At 38.1% G+C, this 26,096-nt stretch overlaps 1 protein-coding gene across 11 annotated transcripts in view; it reads right to left on the bottom strand.

The window, feature by feature from the left end:
- Nucleotides 1–257: 257 nt before the first annotated feature.
- DNM3 (dynamin 3) overlaps nt 258–26,096 on the bottom strand; it is a 643,632-nt gene continuing 617,793 nt past the window's right edge. For 5 of the 11 annotated variants that reach the window (XM_061382636.1, XM_061382625.1, XM_061382627.1 and 2 more), the window contains one exon: nt 5,740–10,910. In XM_061382636.1, the coding sequence (XP_061238620.1) occupies nt 10,841–10,910 (70 nt within the window). In that variant the 3' untranslated portion in view covers nt 5,740–10,840. Of the gene's footprint in view, nt 1,885–5,739; nt 10,911–21,325; nt 25,209–26,096 lie in introns of those variants that run through there. The other 6 variants (XM_061382632.1, XM_061382629.1, XM_061382637.1 and 3 more) reach the window with 4 other exon arrangements.

The following is a 26,096-nucleotide window of genomic DNA, read 5'->3' as shown; positions in this document are numbered from 1 at the left end:
AGGAAAAAATGTCTTCATTTTTTCAGTTCAGTTCAGTTCAGTTGCTTCAGTTCAGTCCAGTCGCTCAGTTGTGTCTGACTCTTTGTGACCCCATGAATCGCAGCATGGTCCATCACCAGCTCCAGGAGCTTGCTCAAACTCATGTCCATTGAGTCGGTGATGCCATCCAACCATCTCATCCTCTGTTGTCCCCTTTTCCTCCTCCAAAATGTCTTAGTGCAAAATGTCTTGGTGCAATAATAATTATTAATGAGATTCCTGGGAGCAGACTGAATTTATTCGGTTCTCTGTGTCTTTTCTAGACACCCAGGATTTTTGCTTCATCTTTCACTCTTCTATTGGACAGACATTTCAACTGAAGATCGATTACTATTGTCCACCAAATATCATCCTAAATCACAATGCTTTAAGAACTTAAAATCAGTCATTTTCAATTGAAGCTCCTTTGCAGGTCAAATTATGTATTTTTCACCATACCTGGTTTTAGTTGAAACAAACTCCTATTTTAACTTGGATCTTCTTTAGAAAAAGAAACAGAACACATTTCATTTTTTATATAGAATAAACTTTGTTTTTATTATAGACATGGATCAAAAATAGAAGTTTTTCTGTACATATGACATACAGTGCAAATGAAAGGCTTTTAAATACCACAGACAGACATGTTGTTGGACACAAAAGGAGATGAATGATGGGGGTTAGGATGGTCGTCCAGGAACTGCAGGAGGGGGTCGCCTAGTGAAAACAAAACAAAATAATAAAAAGAAAAACACAGATGCGGAGGAAGAAAACAATGTTTAAACCAGAAAACAAATCCAAATAAGAGCATGCAAAAATAATCCCACAAAAATCAAATTTAAATCAGACAAAAAACATGCAGACATGCAAGGGAAATGAGAGATCACGTGGCATAGTAAGCAGCTCCTGGGATGTTTCCTGGCTACCAGTCATGTGCTAGGTATGAGACATTTGAGCCTACTCCAAACCCATATTATTTTGTACCATGGAATGATATTCATGCAATCATATTCAGGAAAACTGGAAATAGTACCAGAGCCACATACCTTTATAACTTGAGTATTTGTTTCCCAACCCTGATTTTGTGACATTCAGTTATTTTCAAAGATTTCAATAAATGTTGTGAAATCTCCATAGGGGGAGAGGGAGTTGATAGAGCAGTATGACAGGGGAAATTTTTTTTAAGCTGAGGGACAGTAGAAGGCAGCGAGAGATCAGATGAGCAATGTAATCACAAGGTGGAAAATATCAGGGGTCAATCTTGGAGAAAAGGGTTGGTAAATGAGAATTTCCTGCAGGTGAAAATCCTGATGTGATAGCCTTTCTAGGCCCAGGCAAACTTGGAGGCTACATCTGGTTCATGGTGACGTGAGGATTTTGTAAAATTTCTCTTTGACTCTGAGTTAGGTGCAACTGAAGCTCTGATTTATTCTGAACTGGGTCCAGGGTAAGTGAAATTTGGTTTGCTGGCTCTTTCTCTGTATCCCTAGCCTGGCTTGCATCTTGTCAGGTTCACTGGTTGTGAAAGAAGGGTCCAGAGAAGTGGTTAGTTTTGACGTCAGCCTCTGGATGATGGGCTGGTAGAGAAGATGCAGTAAAGGCTACACAGCAAGGCGCAGCTCTGTAAGTAGGACAACAGCAGGCCAGGAAGCTTTCCCATGGGTTTCCTGCAAAAGTCTATGTTTAATTTCCTCCTTCTAACTCAACTGGTAATGAGCTCAACATTACAGCAAGCCATACAACTGCGAGGTTAGTTCAGTACCCCGCTCCCTGTGGGACTTCTTTTTGGCTACTCGTCCAGGTGTTCAACAACATACTCACTTCCATCTTACTTCTGTAACACTTCAGTGAGTGGAGCAAGGAGGTCTACAAAAAAACAAAAACAAAAACAAACTTCTTTTTCATCTTCTATAAAATGTTAATGCAGCCAAGCTGAAGGGGGTATTTCTTAGCAACAGTGAAAAATGATCTTACCTTTCCTAAAGTCCAAGACCAATTTTTCTTTGGTCCAATTTAAGCTGGCTGCACTTAAGGAGGCCTCCCATCCATTTATATGATGAAGAACTTATTATGGGTCCCTAACCTTTCAACTGTGGGGGGTCTGCAAGCCTTTAGCTTTAGAGATCCAGGTAATGGGTATCCCTAGTGTTTTTGTGAAGAAAGTGTAATTAAATTCCTGTCAGGCTTGGTGAGATTTATCACCTGCCCAGCAAACAGAAACTATTTTTGAGTTCTGAAGGGGCTTTAGAACACTTTAATGACCTCAGCAGGGTGGGGAGGTGAGCCATTAAACTGAACAGCAAGTCCACAGTGCTGAAGGGACATTTTGTCAGCATATGCCAAAGCGCCTTCCTGTTTGAGTTTGGTGTTCTAGTCCAGAAACAGGGTCAGAAGCTTTATGTCTTGGAATATATTTCATGAACAGCTAGAATGTTTGCTTCAACCACCGGAGAAATGTGTATACATTTATCCCCTTAGCTCTTTTCTTTCCTCTTCACTCATCCTGTATCTAACTTTCTACTTGTTGCCAAAAACACATCCTTGGTGATGACACCATACATTGGCTCAGAGCTACTTCTATTATGGATCTTGGCAATTTTTTTTTTTTTACTTTTTCCAGAATTTTCTATATCAGGGATTTCCAACCTCTGGGGATATAATGACTGATGATCTGAGACTGAGCTGAAGTAATAATAATTAGAAATAAAGTGCACAATAAATGTAATGCATTTGAATCATCCTGAAATCATCCCCACCCCCTGAACCTCTGCCCTGGTCAGTGGAAAAACTGTCTTCCACGAAACCCATCCCTGGAGCCAAAAAGGCTGAGGACTGCTGCTCTGTGTTACTTAACACAATGCTGAAATGCTTGAAGGCATTTGCTGAAAATACTGGGGCTTTTTATATGAAGGGCAACAAAGGAACTTTCTATTGTTGCCACTTCTAACAGTTGAAACTTGAAGTATTGAGTTTGGACTACTGAGTGGGGATACTGAGTTGCTAGCACTTTTGAAAGCTCATCATGCCAGCATTCACTGTACAAGCAAATTCTCCCTAGTCAAGATGATCATTTCAGGTTATACCTCCTTAAGTTTTCTGAAAATAACTTCAGAGAATCGTTTGGCCAAAACAGGAAGTAGAGGGGCAGGAAAACCTGTGTGTGGAACATGGGCATAATTCATATATACATAAAAGACCCCATTATTCCTAAGAATGATGAATTACCCACATTCTCTTGGATCTGCCTCAATGCTGCAATCTGTTCTTATGGTGACATTCCTCTGGCAAGAGCCCTGGAAAGGCCTTCCTTATAACTTTGTTCTCTTCTGTTACAATCTCACAAAACATGCTCTGCTTGTTTCCTTTGCCCATCACTTAGATAACTTCACATCCCTGAGAAGTGGGTGAGCCTGACGGCTTGGGAAAGTGAGACAAGAAAGGCAGTAAGAACAGGTGTTCTCAATGTTTCTCTGATGATCTCCACTTTTAAGTCAACTTTGATCTCTCCCTTCACAAGCATTAGGGGTAATGTAATTAATTCAAAGGAGTGGAAAAATTGTCTTCCAGGAAACCAATCCCTGGAACCAAAAAGGCTGTGGACTGCTGCTCTATGTTACTTAACCCAATGCTGAAATGCTTGAAGGCATTTGCTGAAAATACTGGGACTCGGCTCAGTATACCTTTCTCAGGTAATTACATGACTCCCAGTGTATTCTTGTGAAGGGAGAGATCTAAGTTGACTTAAAAGTGGAGATCATCAGAGAAGCATTGAGAAGAAGGCCTGTTCTTATTGCCTTTCTTGTTTCACTTTCCCAAGCCTTCAGTATTTTCTCTCACTTTGGAGTGAGAGAGTCAAAGTCATATTGAAAACGTTCTGAGTTCTCCACAAGGCTCCCTAGGACTCATGGCATGTCTGTCGCTATCTGCTTTCAGGTCTCCTGCTCCTATGTGACCTACCTGGTTGGGTCTCAGACCCCACTGTGACAAAGCACCAGAATACCAGGAGGATGGTCCTAAATTGGGATCTCTGGTTACGATGACATTTTACCACCCAACTTTGTGTTAGTGATGGTCTGTACTGGGATAATCTCACTCAATGCATTTGCCTGAGGCGAAGAGCTGACTCATTTGAGAAGACCCTGATGATGGGAAAGATTGAGGGCAGGAGGAGAAGGGGACGGCAGAGGATGAGATGGTTGGATGGCATCACGGACTCAATGGACATGGGTTTGGGTAGACTCTGGCATTTGGTGATGGATACAGAGGCCTGGTGTGCTGCGGTTCATGGGGTTGCAAAGAGTCGGACACAACTGAGCGACTGAACTGAACTGAACCTGGCCTAAAGCCACTAAAACAGTGCTTCCTAAGGCATGTACCTCAGAACACTAGTCCTGTAGTATAGTTCATAGATGCTCTATGAACAAAGCATTGATGTTAAAATAAATGTGAGAAACATGGAGACACTAGCCCTGTAATCTGATATGAGAGCTTCTGTAGAGTCTTCTAGTAAATAAACCTTTAATTTTTAGTCATCTTTTCCCAAGTATATTTAATCGAGAGGGTCTTGGTGTATGAATGTGTAAAACATTAAAATCTCATGGAGTGGACTTTGGGAAACTCCAATTAAAGTTGTAGTTTTAGCCAACATCTCTTGCATGCACTAAGTATCAGGCTGCCTCAGTGTGAAAGAACTCCAAGAAATGGTCTTAAAAGGGGCAATGTCAGGTGTGTGATGAAATGAGTACTTCTCAGGATTAGATTTAAAGATTCCAGCAGAAAAACAAGAATCTTGAAAACTAATTGGGCAGATATTTACATTGATGTCAGAACTATTTTAAAAATACAAATGGAAATCTGCCAAACAGTTACAATAAGGTCCTTCGGTTTGGGTATTTCTGTCAGGAACAATTCTGAATAAGAATCATGCAGTAAGGCTTGCACAACACAAGGGCACAGCAGGATTCACATCCTGACTCTCTCTTCCATTAAGAGGCTTCCTCTGAAGACACTAATGGATCCTCTCACAGAACATGTATAGACATGAGAAAGAAATTACAACAGGAAAGTGTGAATTAACCCAACAGTCTTTCCAATTCATCTTTCCACAAGGAGTCTATCCTAAATACAAAGGGAAAGTAAATCAAAATTTCTCCCCTCCCATTCCCTTCTTACAAAGAGTCTGTCTCTATTCTCTGGAAATTCAGCTGGGATAAGGACATGTGTAACTACTGAACACTCTTCCATTTTCTTACTACCGGGGAAATGAAAAGTGGTAACTTCTCCCATCAACACACCATGAGTAAACAATGGAGGTCAACTGTTGAGTCAGAAGCTCAATTACTTTCTGTAAGAAATGCCTTCTGTAGACCTAGATTTTCAGAATCACTTCCTTTTCAATAGCTAAGTGTCGCGGTGCTTCCTGGCAAGTGTCACTTTGCACGCTCCAGCAGCCGAAGGTTTGTGTCCTTCTTTAACTTAGTAAAACAATGACTTCAAGTCAGTAAAAATGTTTCCCACTCTCCTGCCTTTGATTTGTTCAACTTGCTCCCTTTAAAAATCTCATTCTTCCCCAAATTAATGACACTAATGTCAAATGCTATCATTCTCCATACTGGTAATTCTGGGACAATTGGATTAAAAAGAGTTCTAAGTATTTACAAGTCAGATCTTACCGATAAGCAAAGACATGACTCAAATATATACAAGAATGAGGAAGAGGGAGTCCTTCAAATGTTATCATTTATTTCAGGTTCAGTAGTACAGCTTCACATTTTCACAACAGGTACACATGACCTTCTAGAATGATACAGGATTTAAAGGAAGTTGCTTCAAAATGTCCATTCACAGAGTCCATCCATATATATCAGCATTAAGAAATCCTGAAAAATGCTTTTTCAGGATTCTGACAGTGGAAAGTATTCTGGCTCAAATAAAGAATTGACATAAAAGGCAAGATTTTGCTTCTGTACACTCCTTCTTAATATAAAAAAGCAAAAAAAAACAAGTTTGATTTTGAAAAGGGAGAGAAAAGAAACATAGGTAAGCAAAACAAAGGCTATACATATGAAATTAAACAAATCAAGTAATGGTGGAATTTCTGATTGGGAAGGATCATTTTTATCAAATTGACAATAGACAATGCAAGAGATTAGACAGAATAATTTTACAGTAATTTAAAAAACATTACATTAAGAAATCAGAGGGTAAAAATAAAAAAAGAAATGAAGCCTTGAGCTGAGCCATGTGTAAAACCTCAGACCAGAGAGGTGAGTGTGTATGTGTGTGTGTGTGTGTGTGTGTGTGTGAAAGTCGCTCAGTCATGTCTGACTCTTTGCGACCCCATGGACTGAAGCCTGCCAGATTTCTCTGTCCATGGAATTCTCCAGGCAAGAATACTGGAGTGGGTTGCCATTCCCTTCTCCAGGGGATCTTCCCAACCCAGGTCTCCCATATTGCTGTCGGGTTCTTTACTGTCTGAGCCACCAGGGAAGCCCAGACAGGTGAGAAGTCTCACCAACATACCAGTATGAACAGGTCTTAAGACAAACAGGAGATTCTTCCTTGAGTTCCCTGTCTTTTGTTCTCATATATACCAACATTCTTACACATATATACAGATAGCAATGCATATACAACATATGCTTCAAAATCTTAAAATTTCACAATACAGAACACCACATAATGTTAAACATACCAACTAGACAGGATGACTGAAGATTATCTAAAAGACACACTTGAGCTTTTGAGAAAGGAATGAGCGATCTAGTGAACCAATAACTGTTTCTTGGAAACTATCAACAGCCTCATTCACATTAAACTCTGAGTTCATAGCTTTCAGCCCTCTTGGTGAAACAATATAAAACTCATGGCTTGAGTCTCAAATATTATCTTCTTTCATCGAGTTCCATAGTTCAAAGACCTACTATTTAAGCTTTATTCTCAACGTTAAGGAGATTCCTGTCAATTTCAAATAATTATACTGTCCGACAAATGAAAAACGTCTACCTGAAAAAGTGAATGGATGACTTGCCTTTGAGGTATTACATAACTTCTTCCCTGCATTTTAAGCAATTTACTCAGAAAAATCCACTACTTGTATTATTATACTGCTAGATCCCTCTAAAATTTTGACATTTACAATAGAGATAAAGATGACTATATAGACCAACTTAGCTTTAAAAGATTCAGCTCAGCAATCTAAGAATAATTTTTATAACTCTATCAGCGATCTTAAAGGTAGGTTTACAGATCTTACACTTACTATGAGCTAGCTATATTGGCAAAGATAATTTCTTCTTTAAGAGCAATGTTGTGAATTTAGATGTAAATGTCTGTAAATTATTATTATTTTTTTTGCCTGCAGATGTTATTCTACCATGTTGTCATGGAAATTCTGAGCCTTGTGCCTCTCAGAATGAATACAATACAAAAAAATTTTGTACATCTCATGTATGTTTGGGAAATGAACCACTATTATCACGTATTATGGCAGATACTCTAAGGCTAACTCCTGTATTAGCATAGTTTAAAAAATAATTCATACTCACACATACAAAGCACATGTATACATATTTACACCCATACATATACATATATACACGATACACATACAATCACATTCATGCTCGTGGCATTTTAACAAGTAATTTTAAACCTACTTGCCCAAAAGGGCACAAAATACATGTACTTACACAAATTTACTATGTATATACTATACACATAGTCTGTATAGAGACACATGCATAGAAAGTATGTGTGTACACAGAAACATCAACATTTGTCACATACTGGTATTAGGTCCCATTTCATACTTGAGAATTATGGCTACAGTCTATACTAAAAAGTCATAAAATGAATATATATGACTACTCTTTAATTCTAAAGTCAGAAGGCTTATAGTTATATCACAGGAACTTGGTTTTATTATCATGTTTTGGAACAATGTTATTATCTGAACAAGTAGGCAATTTGCTAATTAAACAGACCCTACTGCTCTTCTATGTTACAGACTACAGCTAGAAGCAATATTCAAGGAGTCATTTTGGTAGATGACATCTGAAAATGTAATATATCTGTTCTAAATCAATACTATTTCAATCATCTGTCCACAACTGAGTTGATGGCAGGTCCAATTAGTCAATAAGCATGCAAGATTTAGCATGTGACAATAAAATAGATTGACCCATCAAATAAACACACAGTTTATTTTTCAAAATCCTAAAATCACTGTATGTTTTATTATACTAGACATGATGGAGCTGCATCTGTTGTTCAGGCAACATTGGAGGAATCAGGGGGCAGTTACACGAAAGACCTGAAGCGTATGGGGAATACTTAGAAAGCTCAGTAAGTGACATTCCCATCTAAAGACCTGATATGAACGCTGTCCTCTAAACTCTGCACATCCTAGAGCTTGTGACTTCACTTAAATTGACATCTCCTTTTAACAGGATGCAAACCCTTTGGGAAATGGGATTAATACTGATCACATGACACAGTACTGCAGTAAAGTGAAAATATTTTCCAACATGATGCTGAAATTCCAGGAGAGAGGCTGGGTTCTATTAGAAATAGCTTAGAAGTAAAATAAAACAAAAAGGCACACACAAGATGAGACAGCTGAGACAAGGAAACTGTGGGGTTATAAACCCAGAGCAAAAGCCAAAGGTGACAAATGCCACTGTTTATGACTGCATAAAACCAGTGCAAAGAAACTTGGAAAACAAATCTCCAATTTTCTTTGACATGGTTTGTGCTGATCTAAGAACACACCAGTGGTTATCCACAATATTTTCCTTTAACCAAAGGAAACTTTTGAAATATAGAAAAACGTAAAACCACATATAGCACAAAGCCAAACCCTGAAGTATATAATCCATTAGATGCCTATTTTAGAGAATTCAAAGGAAGAAGCAAAGGGAATCCTAAAAAGAGGAAATTTTCTGAAAAGATCTCACTGTAGACTATTCCTTTTACTTAACATATTTCCACTCAGCTGCAATGCTGTTTTAAAAATACGGTATGTATCTTGTACCTCTGTTCCATTCACAAAGAGTTAACATTTTTCCAGGAGAAAACATAAGATATGAGAAGATTTAGGGTGGCGATTTAGGGTGTAGTTCTTTATACAATCACTTGTAATTTAAAAGTTGAAGGGCTCTTTTTGTAAATCTTGTATTCTCTGGTTTTTGCCTGAGTGGCCTAGTTTTAACCCTTTAGAATAAGTTCAAAACAACACCATTCAACTTGGCAAGTTCTCTTTTTAATAACGGTTAAACGTTTTTACTTCATACTTTACGGGTATCTGCTTTGGGTATAAACTACACAGGAAATTAAAGTTAAGGTAATGTACAAATCATGTTTGCTGCTTTCAAAGGGAGACATTTCAGTTGGCTAACCTGATTTACTTCTGCAGAACATGAAATGGTGTCATGGGACACAAATAGGCAGTGAATATTTGGTCTGCTGTCTGGGGACAGTTAGCAGACAAAATTCCAGTTGGCTTCTGGCCATTTCCTACATGCTAATCATCTACTCCTAGGTAGTCCAAAAGTCCGCCTCGAGACTGAACTATTAACCCCCAGGCTAAGCTGCACTTGTAAATTTTAGAAATGTTAGAATTTGCCGATTTGCTTTAAATCTCGATGTCTTAACTATTTTCTGGAAGGACCTGGAAAGAGACCCTCAAGTTGTTTGACTGCAGGAGAATGAGCTCCGCTCTTAACCCGGGGCATCTTTTTTTTCCATGCCAGGTCCCATTTTTTAAATATGGCTATCCTATAATAAGGCTCAGGATTTATTAAGGAAACCTAGAATGGATAAAAAGTTACATTAACCTGTTTCAAAGGTAGGCTAAATTTTTGCATTAGGGAATTACATATTAGCATGGAAAGAGAGACATATTTTTGCTCTAACTAAATAAATCAAATGGAATTAGTGTCAAAGTGTAGTCAGTCATGCCTAAAATCAGATCAATATAAAAAATTAAATATTTTCTATGCTAGCCTTCACTGTAATCTGAGGAGGTAAATACATAAGTGAATAAAGAAATTACATTTGTCCAGACACTTCTTGAGATGTGATATTTTACTTCTTCCTTAAACTCTGAAACTAACTAGCCAAATTTACTGACTGACTACCAAAAAGCAAGCTTTGATTCACTGTTGAATATGCTTCTAGCACGAAGCAAAAACACACTGGCATGAGAAGCCTTCTAGAGCAAGCAATGCATTAACTTTTCCTTTGCAAACAACTTTGTGCTTCTGGAAAAGTTTTATTTTTAAGGAATCTTAATTTTAAAAATTACTCCCTATCAGTTTTATGAAATAAAGAGGAAGGAGAGAGGCTCTAAACAGGTAATCCTGGAGTAGGCAGAAACATTTATAATAGACAATATAATTTTCATCAGTCAAAACAGAATGCAGGAAAATAAGTATATCATTTAGGTCTAAGCCCACTATCTCTTATCTCTTAAAAATTACACTGAATGGGCTCTCTGGTAGGTAATGTGGGAAACCTGTCAAAGCAATTTCAAATATATGCCAGGGTAGGCCAATGGTCCACAAAGCAGAGGGCGGCTATACAACCTACTTTGGTCGATACAACATACAAAACCTTAAAGAGTCAGCAGTTTTCAACAGTCAAACCCCAAAAGTTTGACATACCATGAGCAATGAAGGTGAGTGATGAATGCATTAGTCAAACTGGTTACTTGCCTACTGATGTCCATACATGCGACTACTCATGATTTACTGCAACAGTTACCAAATATTTTGCTTTCGTAAAATTCATTAGTGATTAACTGCCATGCCAGACACTTCGTTTAGTCTAACAGGGAGGATTCTAGTGGACGGATTATAGTGGGACGAGTTGGTGATGGGGGTGGTCTCCGGCTAGAAAGAGAGAAAAAGAAAGGTAAAGAAACAAGTAGAGTAACTACTAGAAGGTTATCCCGAAGATACTGAGAAAGAGCCATCCCGCACATGCTCATGCACAAACAGGCTAGCAGGAATGGTTGCCATCTGGAATAACTTAATACTGTCACTTTTCACTCACCCAGCATTTTTTAATGAAAATGAGATATTTTTCATATGCAAATCTTTCTAAAAACTGAAGTCCTCCCTCCCAATACTAATAAAAATATTAAATCATTTAAAAGCCATCTGAAAAAAAAAATAAAAGCCATCAGAAATACACTGCATATTTCTCAGCCAGTAGAGTATGCCCACTTCAGCAACTAGTAAGGTATTTAGGCCTCAGAGACTAAAGGGGTTTGAATTTTTCTTCCCTTTATGTAATGTTCTTCCTCTTTTTTTCCCCCTGTCAGGATGTTAATTATCACTTCTCATTGCCCTCAGCAGTAGCTTTCTCCAATATATTCTATATTTTACTTCTAATTTACTGGGTACTAGAAAATCAGAAAATCAAGGTTCCTAGAGTTCTCTACAATAAGCATAAACAGGCTCAGGGTGAGTCTCTGAGTAAATTGCATGAGCTCTGGCTTCTATTTTGGGTCCTAAAAGTCTTATTTTTAGTAACAGTATTACTCACTTTCTGATTGGTAATGGTGTTTCTAACAGCTGAGGTTTCTAAATAAACAAACTTCATATAATGAAATATTACTGTATCTGAGAATCTTCAGCTTTATACCAACTAATACTCTTTATTCATTGAACCCATACATTTATCCTAAATGCATTAATCAGCTTTTTATGTGTGTACTTGACTTTACACATCATATCTCAGAGGGTAATGTTTATAGCCAGTAAGATTCAACAAATTCTGCAAATTGAAACTTTTCTTCTTGATAAAACTCTTCCATTTATATTTTTCAGAAAGAGCCCTCCCGCCCCCTTTCTGGAATTACTGTCATGTCATTAAGTTTTCTTCTTTATTGGACACACAAAATTGATCCAATCAAATACTCTTTCTCAGGATGAAGGAGTGAAGTTAGAAAAGCTAAAGAAAATGGTTATGCAATGTTAAAAATTACAGAGCTATAAGATAAAATTAGATGGTCAAGGAAAAATCAAAACAAAAGAGGTATCGTTGGTTAATGGTAAAAGTACCAACCGCTTGAGTGCAAACTCAGATCTTAGTGGAGTTTCTTTTGCCTCCAGTGCTTGACAAATATCCAAGGAACTGTGGAAGAAAGGTTTTTTCTTGGGAAGGTGCATGCCAGTTTAACCTCTTACACTAAGTCTTATCACTTAAGCAGCACTCAGTTTTTCAAAGTGTAACTACAGATACCTTATATGCACAGTACGGAACTAAACCAATTCCTACTAGCTGTTTAATTTGGGTAAACAAGTAAGTCCTTTTCCCGCAAAAGGCTACGGGGTAGTGTGACCACTAGAAATGTTTGGGCAATTTCCTGGCTGGGAAAAATCCTCCTGTTATTTCCTTTTTGCTTATGACAACGCAAAAACACCTGCCCTTTCACTAGCATATGGCTCATTTTCATTTGACAGGGTTATATGTTTGACTTACATCCTGGCTTTGAACCCAGCCATTTTCTCCTTTGATGTGAACTTGCCAGAAGCCAGAGGTCATGTCCACTTGAGGTGTTTCATAGAGTGTTTAGCATGGAGCTGCTCTCAATGATGTCCTCAATCAGAGTTCTCTTCTGATTCTTTTGTTTATCTGCTAGAACTGCATTCCTCCCTCCACACCCACCTTGGTGAAGTTTCTCTGACCTACGTTTTCCTATCTTGATGCTTCTCTAGCATCCCAATGTATTTCTAGAATTAGGTTTATATATTTATTGCCACTGACCAGAAATGGACTATGTCTTAGTCATCTTCACTTTCTTGTGGTGTCTAGGTCAGAGATTGTCATTCATTCATTGAACGTTTGACAAATGAATAAATGAAAGTTACTCCCAGAAGAAACAACTTATGAATACTTTTGATAGCCACTGATCTTTACATTATACTAAGGTATTTTAAAAAAATAAATCACTGTTCTAGCAAAAAAAAAAGCCAAAACAACAGCTACAATGGCGTGTAGGATTTAGACTCTTAGAAACTCTACCTACAGGATATTTGACTGCTTAACTGTTTAGTAGATGTTTGGAATAAATACTAAATCACAGGCCCTTCCTCGGGGAGTTTGATAGTCACATAACGTATAGAAATATATTCTTAGCATTTTAGCAGTTATAGGAGGAGTGAGAAAGTTGGCCAGAATTTGAACCTGAAAAAGCAAAACTCCATCAGAAGGCTCAATAATGGGATGGACTTAATTAGGCAATTTTATTTGAAAAAAGTAGACTTGAAATGACAAATGCAGCGAGGGGCAGAATACAGTGTAGCATGGTGGGCTAGAAACTGTTCCATGCATATGTGATAGCTTGGACTAAGTGTTGTAGCCAAGACAGAAAGGAATGCAACTGAGTTCTCTTCTGATTCTTTGGTTCTTGGCTTAAATGTCATAGCCCAGCACTTCCTGACCATCGGATAATTTCCAACCACCACTCCTCACCACCTCATGGTTTTATGCATTTCATAGCACTTAACTGTTTGCCATTATGTATTTACTAGCTTATGGCCTGTGTTCTCCGGTAGACAGCAAACTTCTTGAGTGCAGAGACCACATATTCTGTATTTATTACATATATTCAGTATTCAGTATAATGTGATTAGAAGACAGTGAATAAATATTTATTAAATAGCAGACAAACAAGTGAATGACTGAAAAGTACCTACACAAAGATGTTCAGACAGGCTAGAGTATAGACTAGCTCAAGGAGAGTGGGTCCAGCGAGGCCAGAAATGCAACTTTTTTTGAAGCATTTGTCAGAGGTTTATATTTGAGACAGCACGTTTACACAGAAGTTGAAAGATGTGTATTTTAGCTCCAACTGCCAATTTGTGTAATCATTAGTCACTAAACTTCTCTAAGCCTTAGTGTTCTCATCTATGACACAGGAGACTCAGACTAGATGATCTGTAACATGCTTTCCAGTTATGCACTGCATGTATAATTTATTGAGCATGTACTATGTGGTCTGTATTATGCTCCATAATTTTTAAAAACTCAAATCTATTCATAGTGGAATACAAATGGGCTAAAACAAGTATGCAAGTGGTTTTACTACAGCACCCCATTTTAAGTGGAAAAAATGAGGCAAAATTTTGTAATTCAGGCTCAGAGCTTGAAAATACAATAATGTGGTTAAAGCAGGGGCAAATATGATTTTAATCATGGCATATAAAATTTGAAAATCATAGGAGAATGTAGGTCTATAATGGGGTTAAAGAAACTAGAAATTAAGTGGGGAGGTGGAAGGGATGGACTCAATGATAGAGACAGAGAATAGAAAGATTGAAATACTCTGATGGCACAGCAACCTCTCCTTAATCTCCTCTCCAATCTTTGGGCTGTGTTGATGCAACGAGACAAAGTCAACGATAATAGGCAATTGCAGAAAGAAGGCAAGGCAGGAAACTAAAAAAATACAACTTTCTGTTATGTGCCAGGTCTTTTGTTTGTCTTGTTCATCACCATATCCCAGAATTCAGCTTTGTCTTTGGCTCATGCTATTTTTTTTTTTCAAATAAATAAATCAGCAGAACCTATCCATTACGAGCACTTTAAGGGAGTCCCTAGGGCACTAAATAGGCACTGAACCCTGTGTGGTGAATTAATGATTGAAAAAGAAGAAAGATCAAATTTCCATCATGGTCTCTTAAAAAAATTATGACATCTTTAAAATATGCCTAGTTTTAAGTTAAAATAACTCATACATGTACTTAGTAATTAAAAATCCTGAAGAGCTGGTCAAGCCTTCTGGAAGAAATAAGCACCATTTTATTTCTAAACAATAACCCCTTGATAATCTAGTAAGGGAAACAATCTAAGAGGAGCATCAAGTTGTTCAGTGTGAATTTTCTTAATAAGTAATGCTAAGATGTTTGCCAACTTCAACACCAGAAAAACATTTAAGGTTTACTGTTAAAGTTCATTTCATTGGTCCAGTTCCTAACCATTCAAAGAGTTTCCAAAGATATTCACCTCATAAGACAGTTTGTTTTGGGCCAAGCAGAGTTATTTGTTTTGTACCAGATTTTTCTCCATTACTTTGCACAGAGATGGGCTTCATTAAATTACCCATTATATTGAAATGGAGCATCTTGCATCACTTAGTGTTTATTGAAACACTGTGTGGTGTGTGGGCGGTTTATGGTTACGATAGAAGAGCCATGTTTCTGCTTCCAAATCAAAGGGAAAGATGTAATACTTCAAGTTGCATTTGTAGCTGCAGGGATGGGCCGGGTGCATTATTTTGGACAATGACAAATTTTGTAAGAAAGTCGAATGTTCATAAGGGGTGGGTGGCATGGTGGGGGAGAAACTGGCTACACTAATAAGAGAGAAGAATGAATCAATTCTCTGATTGTCTCATTTGATTCTTTTCTAAGAATGGGAGAACTAAATCTTCATTTGCTCTTCTCTGGGTTAGCTGGTTCTGAGTATTCACAATGCGTGACTGATCTTAACAGGGGTGCATCGTAACACCAATTACTGACATGGCTTGGTCTTTCTGCCCCTGCCTGTATTTCTCTTCAGGATGGAAAGTGAGATTTATCTATCTGATAAGTTTGTGAGCCAGCCTAGGCCTATGTAGCTCAGGCTCCATCCTTTCCTTACTTAAACCAAAATATCAGGACTCCCAGGCCGGCATTTTTTCTATAGGGCAGTCACATGGGCATGTTCTAAGGGTATGTCTCTGAAATTAGACTGTACATCAGAACTCCCTGGAGGGTTTGCTAAAACAGAGGTTTCTAGGTCCCACAGACTTTCTATAGGGGTGAGACATTTCTAGTAAGTTCCTAGATTATGCTAATGCTGCTGGTCCCATGCTTTGAAAACTGTCTGAAGACATAATAAATGATTTTGTCCTTGCTTTCTTAGCAATTCATTTCACTTGCCAGATGAAGTCAGAGTAAAAAAGAGAAAGTGCTGGGAAAAACTATCTTAAGAAAGATGAAGAAATGGTTGTGGAAATTCTTTGATACCTTTGGAAATCAGATTCAAGCATGGGTCAAATTGGTTTTAGGTTTATTTTGTAAAGACTGAGATATTATACCACAGTAGTTTTTTTTGTTAGTCATCACCAGAAGAATAACTACTTGTTTAGAGAAGCTTGCTCATGAACATGGCAGTGGGTGCAGACACTAAGCACATCTAACCATGCTATTCCAAATTGTCATCTTTGAAAAGGGTACAACTGAAGCCCAGCCTAATTAGTTAGGTGGACCCAAATTTAAAAAAATAAAAAACTCGAAAAAAATCAAAGACTGATACTTTTAGGGGAATTAATTATATTTGCCTACAAGGACAGTTATTTGCATAAAAAGGATATGCAATTTATACCATAAGTTCTACTTATTAGATATAGGTAAAGTCTTAAAATATAACTGTTTTAAAATTTAATTTACATGTAATTGCATTTAGGGTCATTTGATCTTATTGATGAAAAGATAAAAAAGAAGGATTTTGTCTATCTAAGCACAAGAAGTAAAGTATCTCTCCTTTTTGAGGGCTACATAGCATGAATTTCTTAGAGAACAAAAGCAAAAACTGCTTCTGAACTTTCTAAAATCGTGACGCATGCCTCCCACAATGGACTCTGCTGTGCTTGGTTCCCAAGTGGCTTCAGGCAAAAATGGCTCTGGTGGCGTCTGAGTCAGCTAAATGGGGGATGCCCATAGTTTCTCCTTCCCAGGAACTGAAATGCCTTACTTCTCCATGACCCTCTTGAATAACTTAATCCTTGCATCATTTTTCAAAGTTTAAGGCATGTATACATAGTTTATCATCTGAACAACATTATAAACTTCCCATGACCTGAGATTACGCCTTATCCTGCTTGCAGCCTTTCATAGCACCTGTAGGGGGCAGTGTCTCAAGCAGGAATTCAAGGACATGAATAAGTGAACATGCCCAGGAATAAATCAGACAGGAGCACACCTCCAGGTGAAATGGAAAGGCAGCTAACTATGACCCAGGACTTCCTCTTGCTAATGTCTGCTCTAAGAGAACAGATTGTGGGACACAGTGTTTTTAAATTTCAACACAGCATTGTGCTTTGCTTCTTAATTTGAGCATTTATTAAAAAAACAGGTTTTGGATATCTAAAAAGTCCAAGGCAAAGTTCAGAAAAATGCTATGAACAGTCATGATTTTGTCCACATGGAAGATAATATTTTGTAACTGTCAAAAACACTATAGGATGCTATCCAGCATATTTTTGGCTCTTTTAGCTTTGGTACAGAGTGAGCCAGTACTGTCCAAGAATAGTTTACAGTAGATGTTGGAAACAACAGAGAAGTTGGAGTACATTTAAAGGATTCAAGAGAAATTCTCTAATATGACTCTTGCTACATTTTAGAGCCAGCATTTCTTTCCCCTGTGAAAATGAACCCATGATTTTTAAATGTATGTCATTGGGAAAGTATGAATCAACTGATGAACTTTGAAATAACAACATAAGGGGAAAAACAGTCTGTAATTTTTATTTGAAGATGCAAACATATAATATACTGTATAAATTAGTCTCTGAGATAACTGGTTATATAATCCACCTTGCCACACTTCTTTCACTTTATTTTAAACGTCTGACTTGGGTTCCACCCATAAGGATGGTACAGATAAATCCACTTCTGTGGTTGCAGTAAAAAGGCAGCTTAAGGGATTATATGCCTACATGAACTCCGCTCAGTTTATGATTTGTAAAAAGAATTAGCCAGGCAAGGTTTTAGCACAGAAGGAATAGCACAAGAACAAGAGAGAAAGTGTGCATTTAAATCATTTCTTAAAATACACTAAAGATTGGGCTAATTCGGAAAATAAACTTTGATTAAACATTGTATATCAACTCATTTTGTTTTCTTTCATTCACTCAATAAGCCCTGTTTATGTGCTAGGGACTGTATAAAGCGTTAGGGGTGCAGAAATAGAGACAGTCACTGCCCAGGAATCTCTAGTCCAGCTGGGAAGAGAGACAAGTAAACAGTGTCACAGCTGGGTAAGTGCAACGACAGGATTATGCCTCAAGCGTTTCAGGGATACCTGGAGTCTTAGACTGGAGTTGGAAAGAGGTTGGGGTGTTAAAAGGGCTTGAAGAAAACAGAAAAAGTTGAGGGTGCCGGCATTCCAGGGATAGGAGATAGTACGTATGAAGGGGGTAAAAAAGCTAGAAAAAGTACTGTCAGCTTGAGAAATCAAATGTCTCATATTTTATCACAAGTGGCAAAACTACTTGTTTTAATCCAAGTCCTAATTCACAAAGCAAAGTTTTTAAGGGTTTTTTGTTTTAAAATATGATTCCTAAAAAGCATTACTTCTGACCTTTTTATATTTTAGTTTCTGTACTATATCACTGACAACAGAGAAGCTGGGTAGAGAAAAAGACTAAAAGGTTTGCAAAGAAACAGAAGGTCAGAGGAATATAGTGATGAGAAAACTACACAGAGACAAAGGAGGTGGTTTTGAAAGATTCACACGCACATGGTTATTGAATGAAGTTAGGCAGTGTCCCCTCTGAGGACTTTTTTCTCTCTTTGTCTCTTTCTCCTCTTCTTTCCCTTCCTTCTGTCTCCCTCTCTACCTCTTTCTCTCTTTCAAGAAATCCCCAAAGAGATCTAAGAACTTACATGCATGGATGCAGAAACCTAGTCCCACTGATGGTAGCTGGGGCAAAGCTATTTCTAACCCTCTTCACGGTCTTCTGTCCTCTTTTCCCTGCCCTTCCCCTCACTCCCACACCAGGCACCAGGGGAGGGGGTTGGCCAATTCAGACATTTGGGGGAAGGAGGAGAGGTTGGGAAGGAGGTGCTAAGGACCAGCTACTGGGAGAGGCGAACTTTTACTTCTGAGATGTACACTGCTTTGTCACCTCAAGTCAGGGAGAAGAAATGAAAAGAAACAAGGATGGGGAGGAAAAAGGCAACACTGGATCTCTCTATGAAACTGTAAAATTCACTTCTGCATTGGAAAGGTGGGGAAGACCTTTTCTCCTTTCTGACAGCAAGAACCTTCTGGGCATGAGTATCCGACTTGGGGCCTGACCTCAAAGGGGGTAAATGTGTACTGAGAAATATAGATGCAAAAGTTAACTTTCCAATTCCTCTTATTTTTGTAACAACAACAAAAACTGAGCATGAGGAATCTGAAGATTTAGAGAAGATTTATGTTATACCAAGGTTTCATTTTTGCCTGATTGTGAAACCTAGTGAATTAAAAAGCCAGTTTTAAACGCACCACATGGTATTTTTCTGGTCATGTATCAATCCGAGAGGAAAAAATGGAGACGAAGTACAGTTTACTAATTAGAATCCCAGTGATTAAAAAAAATTCCAGCAGGAGGAGCTCTAACATGCTTTAGAGTTCAAGCTTGAAAAACAAAAACACTGAAAGCAAACAGAAAAACAGAGAGGTGGTGTGCTTTGCAAGCTGCCATGTCAGTGAACAAATATGTAACGGAGTCCAATTAAATGCTCAGTGCGAAGACAGAATGGCCCACATTTTCTCCCTTCCACAAGTCTCCGTGTTCTGATGCAGTTAAACTGGGCACGGATCTGTGGTGTCAGGGAGCAAAAGGTTGATTTCTAGGCAAGTGTAGAAATTATTCTTTTCCTCTTGAAGTATCATATTGTTTCTAAATGAGTCTTCTGACGCTGGCTCAAAAACTGCCATTTTAAAATGAAATCTTCATCGGCGTTTGAAGGCACTACAAAAACTCCTGAATGTTCTTCTCCTTTACTCTGTGGCTTGTTGGACGCTTTTTTTAAAATGAGAGAAATGCTGTGTTTGTAAAAACTGGTGCTAAAAGGGCAAGGAATCATAAGTCCCCTGGGCCATGTAAAGAGTCTGCAGAAAGAATTACAGCTTTCTAACACACTCACACACATCAACTGGAATACAAAGAATTTACTCAGGAAAACAGTGAGAAGTATATGAATTTAACAGTTACCGGATTTTGGGGGTAAGCCTTTCCATTCTGGACAGTGTTGTGGGAGAGGGATAGACAAGTGGGTGCACAGTATGATCACAATTACTTAACCTGAAGGAAATTTTCAACCAATCCCTTCTAATCGTTCGCCAATAAGAAGTCAAACTTTTTGTTTTACACCTTAATGGTATGCCCACATTTAAAAATTTTATACTCGCTCCTACAGAAACTTTAACTAGACCAATTCAGGCCAAAAGTCACTAAATAAAGCTAGTCTAGACGGAAAAATCTATGAAAACCATATGTCTTTTAGGCATCTGTCTTACAAAAAACTGCCATCATCTTGGAGAAATAGTTCACAAAATATGCTTTTAGGAAAACACTGCTGTAATGACCATGGGAGCTGTGCTCAAGAAGACGGCTAGGGAGAGCAAAGCTAGAATGTTTACAAATAAGAGGCTCTCATTTCTACATATATCTGTCTGTAACCATCACTGAGAGGATGGGCAAAGGCAGATGTAATTTATATTTCCACTCTTCTAGAAGGGATCAAAAAAGTTTACAGTTTTGTTCCTTCACACCCCCACAGAATGTTAGACCAACGGATCTCAAAGCATCTCTGTTCTCACTCACAGAAAACTGTTTTGAATAATCTTGTACGTGGATGGGGCCAAAAAACCAGAACATTTTCTTCTGATTATTACCTCATCTGGCGGGCCTGCCAAACACAGCTAGAAGGCAGGTGTCCGACAGAAGTAACCAACGGAAGACCGTCCTATATAATTGGGTGTAGTGCCTAACTTAGAGACAAAAGGGATCAGAATGACGGGGAGTACAAAGCAGGAATGCAATGAGAATGCAGTAAAGACAAATGTCCTAAAACCTTGCCTTTCTGCTTTAACATCGCTTTCCGGACTGGAGACAGTGGTCAGCACTACCTTCGTCATTCTAGCTCCATATTTTTGTACCTCAAAATGCACCTTAATAAGTGGTATGAAATCCACAGACAAAAATGTAAAGGTTAACTTTAATGATAAAAATAACAACATATAGACAGAAACCTGAATAGTCTACAGAGACTGGGAAAGTATTTGTAAGTTGCAAAGATTCCCTGTGACCCTCAAGAATATTTTGCTGAGACTTCTTGCTCTACAGGGAAGGGAACAACACAGTAACCGTGGTTATCGGTATGAATGCCTCATGTGCTGTTCAGTCACAAGACTGAATAAACACTATATATCAAATGGAAAGGGTCCTGGGTTGAAGGAGGCGAGTATAGTAAAAAAAAAAAGAGGGAAATCTACAAGATGTCATCAATCACACACCAAAGTTTTAAGCAAAAGCAAGAAACACGATTTCAACATGTTTATTCAAAGATACGGTGCCTCAAAATGAATTTCCAAATACTTATTAGTTTTAGAGTATTAAGATGGTAATAGGGTAGTTTAGAGTGTTCGAAATATTAAAACAAATCTAGGAATCATATCAACAACCCTCATCACAGATCCCTAAACTGAACTGGAGAGCATTTAAGTAGGTTAATCAAAGTCCGCTGATGAATTGCAGGGATTTTTATGGTCCATTAATTTCAGTCCTGAGAGTTCTGATACTACTACTATTACAGCTAAAACTATAACTTTTCTTTCTTTCAAAGGATATGTACAGCATGGATTTATTGTGACTTTAGACCCAGTTACGTGGAGGGAAATTACTGCAGTGGTTTCTCTAGTTAACACATTTACTAATGTTTCCTTAATTTTCCACCCCAAGAGGCAATAATTAAGGTAGCACTGGCCTCACATGAAGTTTTATTATTTTAGTTATTAAAATACTTTCCAATACTGCTAAGAAGTAAAAAGAAATTCTAGTTGTTTTAAAAATAAGTAGACGTTTTCCTCATTTTTATAGCTTTACTCCATGAATGGTGGTCTAAAAGGCAAAGCAGAGTGCAGACTTTCTGGCGAAAACACTTGAGCACGAGACTAGGAGGAGATTTATTTGAGGGAAAAACTGCATTCACTCTTAAAATTGGCTTCAAAAGCAATCCTAATATAAAGTTTAAAAATGCACATGGTACAGAATATACCTTACATAATTATCCATTTCCAAGTGGAATAATTTCATTTTAGATTCTCTAAGCTGCAAAATATCTTTAAAAAAGGCTTTCCCATCTCCTCTTATCATAAAAAGTCTCATGCTAGATGAATGTCAAATATACTGAAATGTAGATAAAGCTGCTCACGAAAATCTGAAACCTAATACAGGTATCTATTTACATGGTGGAGGCAACTGGCATATTTGATTGTAAAATAAGATTATTTTCCAAATCATATTCAGAGCCACCTGAGGTCTCCTTTCTCTCGGGTTTCAAAATTGCCACTGATGCCTGGGGATTCACTTGTGGTGATATATCTAGTTGGTGGTTATCTAGTCTTTCCCTTATTCTCTCTTTCTCAAAAACAAAACAAAAACAGAAAAAGGATAAAGTTTACTTCTAAATTTTATATTAACCTACACATTTACTGGGTTCCCATAACAGCAGCAACAACAGTATTATCCCATTTTTCAGTGTTTAATCCCAGTGGGGGAAAATGCTGACTTTATGAAGATTTGGAATTCTCCATGTGTCTGAGCAATTAAAATCAAGAAGGCCTGGCCTTGTCATTGACCATGAGCAATTGAGAATTTTGCCATTTACCATTTTGATTATGCATCTTTCCCCCTGGTCCTTGGATGGAATGTGTTCTTTCTACAATTCATGTGAGCTGATAATTTTGGCTGGAGAACAGGAGTGGACAGTTCCTGGTGTTTATGGGAATGGTTAAAAAATAATTTCAGAAATTAGAGCACTCGTTGTTTGTGGATTTGCCTACCATGTGGCTCTGATGCCTAAAAATTAGCCAGAAAGAAAAGAAAGTATTGTGCCATGATGAGCCTGCCTCAGTTCTTTGTGGCTTTCGACACTGCCCTCTGTAGGAATTCTATTTATGGTCAGAGTTGCCACATGAGCTTAAACTTCATCTAAATACTGTTAATGTGGCATCAGTACACAGGCAGATTCTTATAAACCCAGTGCCTTTCCAACACGCCCCCCACCCCCCACCTCCTCTTCTACATTTAAAAATACTGGCCAGACTAAAAGTGTAATATTCTTTTGGAAACAGCACTGGGTAAGCCAGATGGATTTCATTTGGCAACTAAAGGGTGTAAATATATGTTTAGATTCAGAGGTTCCCCTAGACAATGGTTACAAGATGTTGGCTACAGTAAGCTGAGGGTTTCAATGTAGGGCATTTAAAAATTCTATATTTAAGCAGCAATAAAATAAAATAAAATTATGACAAGTAGACAACAGCCATCAAACCCTCAGTTAAATCCTCAGTTCCTCTCTCATACAACTGGAGGTAGGCATGTAATTCATATTCTGAGTGAAAAATGCAGCATTTACATTTTCATGTTTAATTTCCTGGCTATTTATTGGCTGAAGTGGCTCTAGTAAGCTAAATTTCACTTCTGATTTTTTCCTTGTAACTGATAAATCAGAGGGAGGAAGAAGCATCCAGCAGCTTATTCTTGGAGCTGGCTGCTTACAGAAAATTTAGAGGTGAAAGAGCCATGGATCATGCTGTGCCATGAATCTCTGAAGTCATTGAAAAACATGCCATCTGACCATAACTGCCTGAAAATGAAAAATCGTTCCCCGTAAAACCGTTCTTTTCTTACAGTGAGGGAGACAAAAGAGGGCAGTGATGAAACAGAAGTACTAGCTTGTGTGCGTCTACAAGACTGTGGGTCTGCTTACACTGGGTAGAATTGTTTTCTTTTCTTTCAGCTGACATCAACTTGTATGTAGGAACATTCAGCAGATTCCAGCTGGTGACAGTTGGCTGCTGACTGGCTACAGGACGAATAATAACTATTGACTGTGCGTTTTTCACCGGACAATGGCTCTTGTGCCAGACTCCAGTCTTGGCTGTTTTCCTCGATCAGGTGAAACCAGGGGTAGATGGGCTACCCTGAAACTCAGAAAGGCTTTCCCTTCATTGTTGAAGCTTAGCAATGTACAGCCCCAAACAAGAACAATGACAGAGCTATTTGTTATTATTTGTTGTGAGACGTGGAAGAAGTTGTTTTGTTAACTCAGTGCCAGTTACCATGGGGCTGAGATGGTATATGGTCTATTGTTATATTTATTGCCCTGCTTTCTGTCTGCATTTCTGTTGTTTGTACTGTCTCATGTAGATCCTTTCTTATTTTCCTTTTTCTTGTACCCTCCTGCAATATCAGATGTTTGGAAAAGTAAGATAAGGGGCACATTGAAAATTTAAAGGCAATCTGAAGTCTATCTTGACACAGCTGTAAAGCTCCCACATTCCTGAGCCTGACCTAAATAGACTGCCAGTCAGTCTGGACTGTGGTGGGATGGAGATGTTTGTGTAAAGTAACTCAAGTTTGCTAGACCCAAGAAGGAAACCACCAGACTAATTTACTTCCACTCAAACTAGAATGAAACCAAGACCCTGAAGAAAGAAAACCTTTGACATTAACCATTGATCCACTTTAGTGAATTATTATGTTACAACCAGAATCACTGTGGTATTTGAATGATTTTGATGAAATATTTAATAGAGAGGATCAAATAAAATTAAAGATATTTTCTTTAGTGAACATCTTGTGGCCAAATTCCTATATTCATGGAAATATATTAAGCATCATGACAACTCATGGTAAACCTACAACAAATTATTAATTACATTTGGGGTTTCAGTAACAAATTCTGTGACATAGTAGCCTCACAATATGCCTCAAATATTAAGAATCAGAAACAATGCTTTGAAGGTGTTTCTAGTCTCAGCAATTATACTTTGTAAAAATCCTTGCTTGATTTTTAAATCCAGTTGCTAAATATAATAACTGTTCCCTGAAAAATTAATACACCTAATCATAAATTTATCTGTTTGTTCTTTAAAGGAGAAAGATGGTGAGGAAAATAGAAAGCTCATGGCTGAAATCAGAAATCACAAGATGAATTCATCATTCGTCCAAAGACACTCAGCTGCTAAAAGAAGTCATGCTTTTAGAGGGCTGTTGAGGAGGGAGTAAGTCAGGATGTTTCCAGAACATGACTGCTGAGGAGTCAGACACAGGCTAGTCCCACAAGTTGCTTAACTGTCCGTGAACCCTGAGCCCACGACTTCAAGGCTCGGCAGCTTCGTCCTTCATGGCACCAAACCTTGATATTAGGGATGCAAAGACACACTCATAAGAATCACAGGTTTTCTCTTATTCAAAATTTGGGGAACTGGCTAAAAACAAAACAAAACAGGGGAGCTTTATCCCTAGGTGAAAGGGATTCTGTGTTATCTGTCAGTTAAATCAATGCATAAAATATGTATGCATAAAAGAGACACGGTACAGAAGACATCAAGGTCAACCATTTAAAACAAGATTAAAGAGAATCAAAGGGCTTTTACCTTTGTAAAGAAAAGAACATGCATGCATGGACTGTCTCTTCACATAAAGAACTGATGTATCTTTTGCTATGGTTAGTTGAACCATGAATTACTGAGAATGTGGGGCTGTGAGGAGACTCTCAAGGTGCTCCATGTAAAGTCAGGGAAACTAAGTCATGGAAGGAGTGCAAGTGGGAGGCCCTGGGGTAATCTTAATGCTATTCCAGGGCTGTCCCTGCAAGGCAGGGATGCCGGTATCACCATGGGCCTCCCCAGAGAGAGACTCTTTCTATCCAGCACTCTTGATATCCATGCTGTGTTTCTGTCATGTGAATGAGCTGGAGTAAAAGCTAACCCTCTCCTCTGATTCACTTGTGTCATTTTTAAAAGACACCATCAGACTTGGTGATAGGGGGTGGTTAAAAAAGGACTTCTATTTTTTTTTTAAGTTTTTTTTTTTTTTTTAAATAGAAGACTGGGTGATGAGGTAAGTGAAGTTTGCTTTTCCTTGGATAGAGACCCTTCCTCCCACCCTTATCCCCTTTTGACCGTTGCAAAATAGCTTAGTCCAAGGAAAGGGGAGAAGACAAATGAATAAAATAATGCCAGAGTCACCGTTGCCAGGAAAAACACACTCTGATTCAGTTAATTTGTTCTGTTAATGTCAA

The sequence above is a fragment of the Bos javanicus genome, chromosome 16 (genome assembly GCF_032452875.1).
Source record: "Bos javanicus breed banteng chromosome 16, ARS-OSU_banteng_1.0, whole genome shotgun sequence".
In the NCBI taxonomy this organism is placed as follows: Eukaryota; Metazoa; Chordata; class Mammalia; order Artiodactyla; family Bovidae; genus Bos; species Bos javanicus.
This window is presented reverse-complemented; position numbering and strand designations above follow the sequence as displayed.